Consider the following 13370-nt stretch of genomic DNA (forward strand, 5'->3'; position numbering starts at 1 on the left):
CCCCCCCCCCCCAGCGCCAGCCCACTCCCGGGAACCGGCGGTGGAGCCGCGGCCGCCCGCTGAGGGACGGCGACGGCACTGAGAGCCGCCGGCATGAGCGCACCCCGCCGCCCTGCGTCCCGGACCCGGCCTTTCTGACAAGAGGTAGGAACGTGTAGCCGCGCCGAGCCACGAGCGCACCCTGGCTCCTCTGGGTGGCCCGGGCTCGCGATCGGTCGGTGTCTCCCCGGCGATCGGACCCGAGAGGGAACTGCCGCCCAGCGGTCCGCGCCCCCAGGCCCCGCGTGGCGACTCCGGGACGGGCTCCGCGCCCCGCCCCCACCGCCAGCCTGCGCGGCCCGGAGCCCGGCGCGGGAGGAGGCGGCGGCGGCGGCGGGGGCCCCGCACGTCCCCCCGGGCCCCGGGCTGGAGCGGGGCTGGGGGCCCCCAGGGCCCGGCGCTCCCCGACCTCCTCGCGATGCACCCTCCCCTCCGGGTTCGGTCAGCGACTGCCTTCTGAGCCCCGATTGTCATGCAACAGAGGCTGATCCGGGTGCCGCTCGGCCATTGTCACCCGGCTGCCCGCAGCACGTTCCTCTGGACCCGCGCGCCCAGGCCGGGACGTGCACGAGTTGGGAGGCTCTGCCGTGGAGTGGAGCCTTGAATGGGATTGATTGTCTTGGCGTCAAATCCTTCCTTTCTTTTACTTGCTTAACTTACTTTTCCTCTCTCCTTTTCAAACCCACTCATCACGACCCCTGTCCCTTCTCTAGAAGATAAGCATGAGTTTTCTCAGTTAAAAGTTTTAAATGAATTTATTGAATTCCCACCCTGCAGCCCAGCAGTTGTCAGATTAGCAAGACTTAAATAGAAGAAGACCGTGGTCCCAAGCGCACCAAGATTTTGCAGTCCCAGGATCTAGATAAAGAGCCGGGTGGAGAACTCAGGGGTCTGGCCCCGAGTGACTTTAGAGCTGGAAGTCTTTCCAGATGATCTCACACCAAACCTTATTTTTTAAAATTTATTATTTTAGTGGTCCAGGAGGTGACACAATGGATTAAGCATCGGACTATCAAGCTTGAGGTCTTGAGTTTGATCCCTGGCAGCACATGTACCAGAGTGATGTCTGGTTATTTCTCATAAATAAATAAAATCTTTAAAAGAATTGTGTGGCAGTGCTGGAAGATGAAGCACCACAGCACTTAAAAAAAATTATTATTTTATTTTTACCAAAGCACTGATCAGCTCTGGTTTATTGTGGTGCAGGGGATTGAAACTGAAACATTGGAGCCTCAGGCATGAGAGTTTCTTTGAATAAACATTATGCTATCTACCCCCTCCTGCCAAACCTTATTTTACAGAGGTTGTAGCAATCTGAGGGAAGTCGTCTGCTGGAGGTCACTTGGAGTTGTCCTTTAATAATTTTCATGCCTTCAGAGGGCTGACAAACATAAAGTAAGGAAAGTTAGAAATAGATTTACCTGCTAAAAATGTAATCATATAGATAGAAATCTTCAGAAATAAAATATGTACTGCTAATTTTCTTCCTTTTTTTTTGACAGCTAGACTTTGGGCTCCTTGAAAACACTCCATTTTGTACTTCTGAACATCCTCTCAATCACTCTCAGCATAAAAGTAACGTTCTTAATGATCATCAGAGAAAGAGCAGGTAGGCTCTTTGATTTCTTTTAAGCAGGTATATAATATTACAGAGGTCTTCAAGTAAAAGTGCAGTTTAGAAAAATCTCCAGTGGGGATAGATAGCATAATGGTTATGCAAAGAGACTCTCATGCCTGAGGCTCCAGGTGTCCCAGGTTCAGTTCCCCATACCACCATAAGTCAGAGCTGAGCAGTGCTCTGGTTTAGAAAAAAAAAAAAAAAAGACTTCAGAAAAAAAAGAAAAATCTCCGGGAGTCAGGCGGTAGAGTGCAGTGGGTTAAGCTAGGGCAGTGGGTTAAGTGCAGGCGGCGCAAAGCACAAGGCATAAGGTTCCTGGTTCAAGCCCCCAGCTCCCCACCTGCAGGGGAAACAGGTGTGCAGGTTTCTTTCTCTCCCCCTCTCTGTCTTCCCCTTCTCTCTCCATTTCTCTCTGTGCTATCCAACAACGACAACAGTAATAACTACAACAATAAAACAAGGGCAACAAAAAAGTAATAAGTAAATATTAAAAAAAAAAAAAAAGAACTCCCCCCACATAGGTGTGGACCAAAATGTGATTATGTATCTTGAAGGAGGATCACTGGAGTTGAACATTTCATTGATACTGTATTAGATAGACACAGCTGTTCTTAGAAATGTTTGAGACTGGAGATTTTAGTGGGCCCTGTGCCCAGAGTGCTTGAAGTGCTTTGTCACATGAAGACCAGCCTCAAATCATAGTTTGTGATTAGAAGTCAGTCTAAGACGTTTCCTTTGAAGCTATCTTTGAAGAGTAGTTCATAATTTCAGAACAGTCTTTATTTTTTTAAAAGATTTTATTACTTATTAATGAGAATGATGGGAGAGAGAAAGAACCAGACATCACTCTGGCACATGTGCTGCCAGGGATTGAACTCAGGACCTCATGCTGGAGAGGCCAATGCTTTATCCACTCTACCACCTCCTGGACCACTAGAACAGTATTTTTTTCTATTTGCATTTTTCTGTATTCTCAGAACTGATATAAAAGTGCCACCGTTTTTTCTTTGGCTTCGGTTGATAGAAATCGTTGAAGAAAAAAATCACTCATGGATGAATTCTATTGGCTTTTAGAATCTTAACAGTTTGAGGCTGAGGGGTGGCATCCTCAGCAGAGCAGCACACATTAGCATGTGCAAGGACCTGGGTTTAAGACCCCCGTCCCCATTAGCAGGAAAGAAAGCTTCATGAATGGTGAAGCAGTGCTGCAGATGTCTGTCTGTCTTTCTTATTTTCTTTCTCTCTCTCCCTCTTTGCTTCTTTCTTTTTCTCTATCTCCCCTTTCCCTCTCAGTTTCCCTCTGTTTCTGAAAAAGAAAAAGAAACGAAATCCTAACACTTTGTTGCTCCTGAGAACCATTAAGTCAGCACACGACTTCATGAGTGCAGCCCTGGAGAGTCTCAGTGGCGGGAGTGGCGTCCACTAGCCTTCAGACCAGTGCTGTTGCCCTTTCTGCACTTGGGCTTTCTTCTCTTCCTGTTGTCTTCTTACATGTCCCTGCCCTTGTCTAAGTAGCACCTTTAAGTGTATACAGAGAATTGTGAGCACTTGGTGTCTCTTTGTCGCCCGAGACTATAGTAGGATATGGGAATGCAGATTCAGTCTTCTCTACATCATTGGGTCTTGCTAAAAGGTGCTTTTGTTTTGCAGGTGTGAGAGGATTGCTGTTTTATTGCAATCATGGTGCAGAAATATCAGTCACCCGTGAGGGTGTACAAACACCCCTTCGAGTTAATTATGGCTGTGAGTACTACTTTACATTTCAGTTTATTCTTTTAGTTTTTTTTTCTTTCAATATTTGAATTTGATAATCTGTAAACTTTTTTGCTTATTTCCATTGTTCCACCTTTATTCTGTTTATGTGCATATACATTTATTTTAAGTTTATAAAATGTTTTTAACTGTAAGACTGAAAAAAAATTAACTGCATGTGTCTTTTAAAAATAAACCTCAAGATAATGTTTAAATCCTAGTTGAGTCTTCCACCGAAAACACTGAAGTAGGATCTGACTAATACTTCCTTTGGATTTTACTTATTAAAGTAGAAAAGGGATGTGGAGGTTGGTTTCTTTCCTCTGCTGCTGCTTTAGCTACTGGTGAATTTAAGAATTGCACACTATAAGATAGAGTTTAACTTACTTTTTTGTCTTTTTTTTTTTTTTTTTTTTTGGTAAGACAGAAATCGAGAGAGGAAGGGAGATGGGGGAGAGAGAGAGAGAGAGAGAGATATCTACAGATCTGCTTCTCAGCTCTTGAAGCTTCCCCTGAGGGTGGAACTTGGGAGCTTGAACCTGGGTCCTTGCACATGGTAATGTGTGTGCTTAACCACCGACTGGCCCTTAATTTACTTTTTTCTAAATTGCTAAAGGAACCCCCTCTCCATCAACTTCCTAAGGCATACTGGAATTTCCTGAATAGGGTAATTAATGATTTAATTCTCTGTATTTACCTAAGCTTTTTGAAAATAAGCCTTTAACTAGATGGAAAAGACAACTGTTTTCCAAAATCACTTTTAGATTGCTCTAGGGAATTCTTTAAAAAAACTTTTTATTTATTTAATTATGACAGAAATAAAGAGAGTTAGGGAGAGAGATGGTGAAGAGGGAGAGAAAGAGAGAGAGAGATCTGCAGCACTGCTCCCATTGTGAAGCTTCCTTTCGGCAGGTAGGAACCAGAGGCTTGAACCTGGCTCCTTGAGTATAGTAACTTGTGTGCTTTACCAGTTACAACACTGCCAGCCCCCACTTTAGGGCATTTCTCCCCATTTATTATGAAGATAAATATAACATATTTTCAGGAAAATGCTCCTGTCATGAACAGTGACTTTGAAGATAATGTCAAGTGAAATAAGATCTATGAGCAGATTCCAGCAGCCCAGTTAGAAGCTCCACTTGGTTCCTTTCCATTCGTGCTCCACCTCTGTCAAAGTTAGCCATTCCCCTGACTTCACATCCACAGCTGAATGTTAGCTGTCTCTGGAAACTCAGGTGTTCTTCATCTGACGACTTCTTTTCAACATTATGCTTGTGAGCTTTATCTAGATGAAGATGGTTTTGAAAAAACAAAAACTGCAGTGTGCTGACCCTGGCATAGTGGCTCTGCACATGGGCTCTGAGGCAGACAGAGCTTCAGGTTCAAACCCTATTCTTACCAGAAGCCAGTGGTTCACCCCTCTGGGGGTAAAACAAACAAACAAACAAACAAACAAAAACCCACATTCTTTCATGGGAACTATTTAGATTCGGGGTGTTTAAATTGATGTACAGTTTACATATAGAGAAATGGCCATGTGTTTGGTGCACAGTTGATTAGTTTTGACCAGAGTGACCCAGACCCATACTCTTTCAAGATGGTGAATCTTCCTTTTGTTATTTTTGAAAGTTGCCTGGTACCCCCTTTCTCTCAAGGTTGAGGAGGTTGTTCTATTTCCCAGAGCACTGCTCAGCTCTGGGTAGTGGTGGTACGGGGACACTGAATCTGGGACTGCAGAGCCTCAGGTGTGAGAGTTTTTCTGCGTGACCATCATGCTCTCTCCCTTGCCTTTGAGGTTATTTGGGGGGGGGGGGCGGGTATTTTAAAGTTATGTCTCTTAAATATGAACACTGCCTAGAATTTTATTTTAGTGGTTTACCAACAAGACTCATTTGCATGTCCTGTGTGCTGGCTTGACTTTGTACGGGGCAGGGATATATGTACTGCCACTAACTTGAGAAGGGCCATAGTCTGTTGGAACTAGGTGGTAGGTATCATTACAACAGTGCAGAAATCCAGCAGTTTCAGCCGGGACACAATGAGTCCAAAAACCTGGCCTGGAAGGGTGCTTTCTCTTCAGCCTGGGCTTCTAGCACTTGTCTGCAGAGCTAACCCTGAGGGACAGCTGGAGCCTGGCTCCCCATTGCCAGCTGACTGATTTGCTCACTTCTCCTTCTCCTGTGCTTTCAGCTCAAACACTTTTTTTAATTGGTCAGACTTTTCTGGCCACACGTCAACTGTGGAATTGCTTGTTGATTTCTTTCAGTTTCTAAGTGACCAATTCTTGTCATGTTTCCTAATTAAGATCTCGAGAGGCATTAGCCGGCTCTCCTCGCCCTGAGACCCAACATGTGATAGGCTGCTGGTTAGCTTGTGGGTTATTTACCTGGAGTCTAACCAGGTGGCAGGGACTGTGGAGTTGGAGATGAATGTGGGGGGCCTGGGGTGGGGGTTGGGCAGAGTGGCAGAAAGGCAGCCAGAGAAAAGCATTGCCCCAGTGGGTGTGGGGTGGGGTGGCAGGTGCCGTGACTGGTACATTTTATTTACCAAAACATTAAATATAATTTTAAAAGATTGATTTATTACCAATAGGTCTTAGAACTGTTAACAGTAAGTAGTCTGATTGTGTCAATGAGACACTGAATAAAATAAAACAGGAAATACTCTACCCTCCCCAGAGTACTTATCAGCTCTAGTTTATGGTGGTGTGAGGAATTGAACCTAAGACTTTAGAACCTCAGGCATGAGAGCCTCTTTGCATAGCCATTATACTATCTCCCCTGCCCCAGAAAAGAAATTTTTTAAAAGGAGAGTAAGTCTTTGGCCAAGGGGAAGAAGGGCATTTATGCTCTGAGAAACCCTTTGTTGAGCTGGCTAAGAAACAACATTTGTAGTAATAGAAACTACTCTCTCTCTCGTGGTCTGGGAGCTGGCACATTGGATAGGGCATTAGACTCTCAAGCGTGAGGTCCCAAGGTCAATCTCTGGCAGCACATGTACCAGAGATGTTTGATTCTTTCTCTCTTTCTCCTCTCATTTCTCATGAATAAATAAATAAAATCTTAAAAAAAGAAACTACTCTTTTTTCCTTTTCTTTTTAAAATTATCTTTATTTACTAGATAGAGACACCCAGTAGTCAAAAGGGAAGGGGAGATAGAGGGAGAGAGACAGAGATATCTGCAGTCCTGCTTCACCACTTGCAAAGATTTCCCTCTGCAGGTGGGGACGGGGCGGCGAGTGGGGGGCTTGAACCTGGGTCCTTGTGCATTGTAACATGTGCTCTAAACCAGGTGTGCCACCACCCGGCCCTCCTCTCGCTTTTTTGAACATTTTATTTAATTATTATTAAAAAAAATTTTTTTAAATTTTATTTTTGAGAGAGATGCAGAGAGTGAGACACACACACAGAGAGAAATACCAGAGCACTGCTCAGCTCTGGCTTATGGTGGTGCGGGGGATTGAACCTGGGACTTAGGAGCCTCAGGCATGAGAGTCTGTTTGCATAACCATTATGCTGTCTCCCCCGCCCCTATTTAATTATTTTTAATGAAAGAGATGCAAAGAGAAAGATATACACAGATAGCTACCAGAGCACTGCTCAGCTGTGGTTCATGGTGGGTCTGGGGATTGAATCTGGGACTTTGGAGCCTGTCATGAGAGTCTTGACAGCATAACCGTTAGGCTGTCTCCTCAGCCCTAAACTACTCTCTGCCGGCACTAGTTAAATAAGTTAAGGGAAAGATAACTATCTCTCTGCTAATTTTTTCAACAAAAAGAACATGAGGAATACTGCCCACTACCTATGTGAGGGTCAGAGTCCTAAAGTCATTGCTTACATGACAGTCATGCTTTCTATGCAACTCAGAATTTTATTATCATCATTATTATTATTATTTTACTTGAACCCTGCTTAGCTCTGACATGGTGGTATGGAAGATTCAATTTGGGACCTTGGAGCCTCAGGCATGAGAGTCTTTTTTTAAAAAAAATATTTTATGTATTTATTAATGAGAGGGATAGAAGGAGAGAGAGAGAAAGAACCAGACATCACTCCGGTACATGTGCTGCCGGGAATTGAACTCAGGACCTCATGTGCGAGAATCCAACACTTTATCCACTGCACCACCTCCCGGACCACAGGCACGAGAGTCTTTTTGCACAGCCACTGTATTATCTCCCCCACCCAGAATATTTTACAAGTCCCAGAAAGACTCAGAAATGGGGACTACAGATCTGCGTATTAAGACTTGGTGACCAGTTCCCTCCTCTAGTTATATCCTGCTTCGCAGTCTTGAGAATTGGAATTAGGCTGGAAGTCTGTAAGAGTGGAAATGTTAGTTGAGTTGTCATGGATACAGATACCAACAACAGATACCACCTGCAGTGAAATGCGGGGGGGGGGGGGGGGGGGCATAGCAGTGTCACAATGTAGAGCTGCCGCCTCTTGATTTGTCTGTCTCTGTCAGATAAGTAAAAATAAATAAAAAATATATATACATATATATATTATATATTTTTTTAAGGATTGAAAATTAAGGAGCCAGTGTGTTTGGAATTGTGGGTTATTGCAAGTGTGTAAACACAGGGAGCCAAAAAAAAAAAAAACAAACAAAAAAACTGTGGACATACATACAACTTTGAATGGAGAAGTTCAGGGTGTTCCGGACACCCTTGGCCACTTAATATAAACTACTGACAATGGTCTGACTGGTGGTCATGATTCAGTTGTGTAATTAAACCTTATGAGGACAGCACATGCAGATCAGAGACACATGTCAAGCATGGGACTCCATGCTCTGAGGTATTCACGAAGAGACAGAGAAACACATTTATTTTCCTGCTTTGGTTAAAAACGGTCTTATTTTCCAGTCTAGACGGTGTAAGGGTGAGACTCACCAGGGAGGACTGGAAGTACTGGAGTATGGCGTTACTTTGCAAATCCAGCTTAAACTGGACTTGTTAGAATTGCGTGATGTGTCCACTGTAAGAAGAAATTTGGCCCTCCCCCCACTGTTTTAGAGATTGACCTGTTAATGCCTGGGAAGTGGTCTGTTTATATTGTCCTGTTCCTACTGGCTGTAGGTGTTTGCAGAAAAGGAACTGGTTCACAGTCTAATGGGCCCTTCCTGCCTCCTTCCCTAATGGCCCCGCCCTTCCTCCCTCCCTCCCTCCCTCCCTCCCTCCCTCCCTTCCTTCCTTCCTTCCTTCCTTCCTTCCTTCCTTCCTTCTTTCCTTCCTTCCTTCCTGTGTTTATTTAATAAAGAGAGGGCGAAAGGCCATCTGAGCAGCACTGATATATGCAGTGCCCGGGATTGAACTCAGGACCTTGTGCTTTCAAGCTGAATGCTTGAGCCACTGGCCACACCCAAATGGGTGCTTTCTCAGTTGCTAACTTTATTCTTGTATGGTTGATCTGTAATGGGGCTTCTAGGCTTAAGGAAAAGGATAGTCACAATTCTACTTATTTTCCCTTTTGTTGCCCTTGTTTTTTTTTGTTGTTGTAGTTGTTGTTGTTATTGATTTTGTTGTTGTTAGATAGGACAGAAAGAAATGGAGAGAGGGGGAGAGAAAGATAGACACCTGCAAACCTGCTTCACCACCTGTGAAGCGACTCCCCTGCAGGTGGGGAGCCGGGGGCTCAAACCGGGATCCTTACACTGGTCCTTGTGCTTCATGCCACGTGTGCTTAACCTGCTGCTCTACCACCTGACTCCCAGTCACTGTTCTTAACACAAATTCAAAACTTGAGAAAAGCAAAATGTCAGCTCAGAAAGTAAAAATTTAAGATTCATTTGGTTCATTCTTGGTTGCACCTAAAAGCAAAAAAAGGAGAAGCCTCAGATGATTAGAACTTGAAATAGTTTTCTTCTTTTACCTGAATATACCAAATATTGGGTGTTCAGAAAAGTCTTGATGTATTTTATATTTTTATGCAAAAATTCATCATGACTTTTCCCATGATTACAGTAAAATCAAACTGCTGATCTGATCCCAACAAACCTGCCCTGTTATTTTGTATAAGTACAGAGGTAACCATGTAGATTAGAAACAGTTTTTTAAAAACTTGTTTTAGAATAATGAGAGATACAGAAAGATAGGGACCAGAGCACTGCTGGCTTATGGGTGTGTGAGAGATTGAACCTGGGATAGAGTCTTTGTTTCCTGGTGGCCATTTTTCCCCTTCTTTTTTCAGTAGAACTTTTTGGGTTTTTTTTGGTGCTGCTGCTGAGGATGGAACTCACAGCTGTGTGTGTGTGTGTGTGTGTGTGTGTGTGTGTGTGTGTGTGTGAGAGAGAGAGAGAGAGAGAGAGAGAGAGAGAGAATATATATATATTTGGAGCATGTGCTCTACCACTGAGCTACCTCCCTGATCAGGGTGTTCTTTAATTGGATATTGGCCCAGAAACTGGATGTTAGCTCTACTATGAGGTGAGCGATCATGTGACTCAGCCCTCTTTCAGGGTATAAAGAAGTCCAGGCTGACATTGTAATGTGTGGAGATCTCATTCACGGTGCCCCTTATGGCCTCGATAATACAGTGTAGCCTGGGAATGTTTTGCGAAGGTTCCTTTCTGAGAAGGTGCCTTTTAACATTTCCTCTATCAAAAACATTTCTTGGGCCAACCCAGCTCGATTTGGGTCAGTGTTCCTTGAAGGATTTGTGATCTCACACAGCTTTTTGAAATAGAGTAGAAATGGTCTGTCGGCCTGATGCTGCAAAGTAATAACTAGGTACTTCAGTACTTGTGCAAAGGAAAAGGCTTCATCCTGAAATATTGCACAGTATTGGGAATGGGGTTATTCCTCAAGGCATTCACCCCTTAACTAGCCTAGTGACTGTTCTAAATATCTCTGGGTAGTTGGCCAGAAGATCCAGATCCAGATATCTGACCTCCTTCATTCCAGAGGGAGGATGGGCAGCACCTCCCTGACCTTAATTCCTCCCCCAAATTTAACCCTCTATTGTAAAGACGTGATCTGAGAGAGAAAGTTAGAATGTGGAAGAGGTGTGACTCTGAGATGCATAGGTTAGAGTTTTTCTTTTTGAAATCTATAAGGTAAAAACCTCAACTTTTAAACTCCCATTTTCAAATATAGCTTCCCCCTTCCAAATGTTAAAGGCCCTTTACTTACTGAAGGAGCAATAGAAAAGCAGAGAATCAGGAGTACTGTTGTGTAGTGGGGCAGCATGGGCGAGAACGGTCAGGTCAGGCGCTCTGACTGAGAAATGTGTGAGAGAAGCTAGGTCACAGCTTTGCTGTCTGGACCAGCAGATCTGTCATGAAAGGCCCAGGAGGCTCCACTGCTCTTTGAAATGTCCTGTAAGTCTATTAGTGTCTAGTCTTTCTGCTTGGGATTTCCATTTTCACACTAGATTTGCTTACATCATTCTCTCCTCTCTTCACCCTCCTCTCTTCCCATATTTCCTTTTTCTCCAGTAATTTCCCTCATTCCCAGACTCACTCCCCCCGGCCCTCCCCATTCCTCCCCCTGGGTATCATCCTTTGGGTGGTACCTGCTAGTCTCACATTTTGAAAGCAGTTTTCTCCTAGATACTGCGTCCTTCCAGCCTAAATCCTGACTCTTTAGGGGGAGACACAGGATTTGTTACCTTTCTTGTTAAAGATTTATTTAGTTTGCCACCAGGATTATTGCTGGATCCGGCGCCTGTGTGACAACCCCACCATTCCCAGTGGTTTTCTTCTCTGCCAAGACAGAGAGAAATTGGGAGGAGGGTGGGAAAGAGAAGAGGAAGAAAGAGGAAGCTGCAGCGTTGCCCCACCACTTGTGAAGCTCTCCCCACTCCCCAAGGGGCTCTGAACCCTTGTCCTTGGTCATTGTTAGCATATGCACCCTACCTGGTGCGCCACCATCGAGCCCGAAAATTTTTTTATTTTATGAGAAAAAGATGAGAGCACTGTTTGGCTTTGATATATGCAGTGTCAGGAGAGAACCAAGGACCCAGGCACACTTCATTTTCTTTTTTAAAATTTCTTTATTGGGGGACTAATGGTTTACAGTCGACAATAAAATATAATAGTTTACACATGCATAACATTTCCCAGTTTTCCACATAACAATCCAACCCCCACTAGGTCCTCCTGCCTTCATGTTCCAGGGCCTGAACTCCCACCCCCCACCCTAGAGTCTTTTACTTTGGTGCAGTACACCAATTCTATCTTATTTTAATGAGATAGACATAGAGTGGAATGGGGTAGGGGAGTAAGACCAGAACACTGCTCTGCTCTCTGGTTTATGGGATTAAACCTGGGATCTCTGAGCCTCAGGCATGAGAGTCTTTTTTTTATTTATTTATTTATATTTATTTTCCTTTTTGTTGCCCTTGTTTAACATTGTTATTAATGTCGTTGTTGTTGGATAGGACAGAGAGAAACGGAGAGAGGAGGGGAAGACAGAGAAGGGGAGAGAAAGACAGACACCTGCAGACCTGCTTCACCGCCTGTGAAGCGACTCCCCTGCAGGTGGGGAGCCGGGGGCTCGAACTGGGGTCCTTACGCAGGTCCTGGCGATTTGCGCCACGTGCGCTTTACCCGCTGCGCCACCGCCCGGCTCCCCAGGCGTGAGAGTCTTTTGCATAGCCGTTATGGTATCTCCCAGCCCCTGCTATTTTCTTACCCCATCTCTGCCGCAGATACTTGAATTTGTTGGCCCTCTTTTTTCAATCTTTATTTATTTATTGGCTAGAGACAGCCAGAAATGAAGAGGGAAGGGGAGATAGGGAGAGAGACAGAGAGACACCTGCAACACTGCTTCACCACTCATGAAGCTTTCCCCCTGCAGGAGGGGACCAGGGGCTTGAACCTGGGTTCTTGCGCATTGTAACATGTGCTCTCAACCAGGTGCACCACCACCGGCCCCTTATTGGTGCTCTATTATATTGATCTCTCAGCCATGTTATTTCTTTGATGGAAACTAAAATCTAAAATGTAACTTTGCGATCTGTTTTCTGAGAAGAGGTTTAGTTTTTTTTTTTTTTTTTCATAGAAAACAAGTGACTTTCGGGAGTCGGGGCACAGCATGTGGCTCAAAGCGCAAGAACCAGCGTGCGGATCCTGGTTTGAGCCCCCGGCTCCCCACCTGCAGAGGAGTCGCTTCACAGGCGGTGAAGCAGGTCTGCAGGGGTTTTTCTCTTCCCCTCTGTTTTCCCCTCCTCTCTCCATTTCTCTCTGTCATATCTAACAATGACGACATCAGTAACAACAACTATAATAACTGCAACAACAATAAAAAGAATAAGGGCAACAAAAGGAAAAAAAAACACTATATGGGGTCGGGCAGTAACGTAGCGGGTTAAGCGCATGTGGAGCAAAGTGCTAGGACCGGCGTAAGGATCCCGGTTTGTGCCCCCGGCTCCCCACCTGCAGGGGAGTCGCTTTACAAGTGGTGAAGCAGGTCTGCAGGTGTCTTTCTCTCCCTCTCTCTGGCTTCCCCTCCTCTCTCCATTTCTCTCTGTCCTATCCAACGACGACGACATCAGTAACAACAACAATAGTAACTACAACAATAAAACAACAAAGGGCAACAAAAGGAAATAAATAAATATAAAAAAAACCACTATAATAAAAAGAAAAAGAAAACAAGTGACTTTGATGTACAGCCCTTCTGTTAAACAAGAGTCTTCCTAAGGAACAAATCCATTTGTGAAGAAGTTGACTTATTATTTTTTTTTATATAGTAGTAAATAACACTTTTTTCAATAGATACTCCAATAACCGTTTGTTTTATACTCTCATTGGTTGAAGAACCGGAAAAAATCTATTTTCAAGTGTTATATAGGTTTTGATAAAATAACTCACTACTAGAAGATTTGCGTTTATTTTTATTCTCTTGCTTTGCTTTTGTATCAATTTCTAGTTTTTGTTTTGTTTTTTTGGTCTCTTTTCCTTGCCCAGGCTAGAGAATGAATGGTAGGGCTGAGGAGGAGTCACCGTGACATTA

At 44.3% G+C, this 13370-nt stretch overlaps 1 protein-coding gene across 4 annotated transcripts in view; it reads left to right on the top strand.

Annotated features, from left to right (window-relative positions):
* The window catches only part of SEC14L1 (SEC14 like lipid binding 1), a 77099-nt gene continuing 63729 nt past the window's right edge, over positions 1-13370 (top strand). For 3 of the 4 annotated variants that reach the window (XM_007532513.3, XM_060202822.1, XM_060202823.1), the window contains exons 1-3: positions 2-144; positions 1542-1648; positions 3308-3400. In XM_007532513.3, coding sequence (XP_007532575.2) covers positions 3338-3400 — 63 coding nt within the window. In that variant the 5' untranslated portion in view covers positions 2-144; positions 1542-1648; positions 3308-3337. Of the gene's footprint in view, positions 145-1541; positions 1649-3307; positions 3401-13370 lie in introns of all 4 variants that reach the window. The other variant, XM_060202821.1, reaches the window with a different exon arrangement.

This window comes from Erinaceus europaeus, chromosome 12, assembly GCF_950295315.1.
Source record: "Erinaceus europaeus chromosome 12, mEriEur2.1, whole genome shotgun sequence".
In the NCBI taxonomy this organism is placed as follows: Eukaryota; Metazoa; Chordata; class Mammalia; order Eulipotyphla; family Erinaceidae; genus Erinaceus; species Erinaceus europaeus.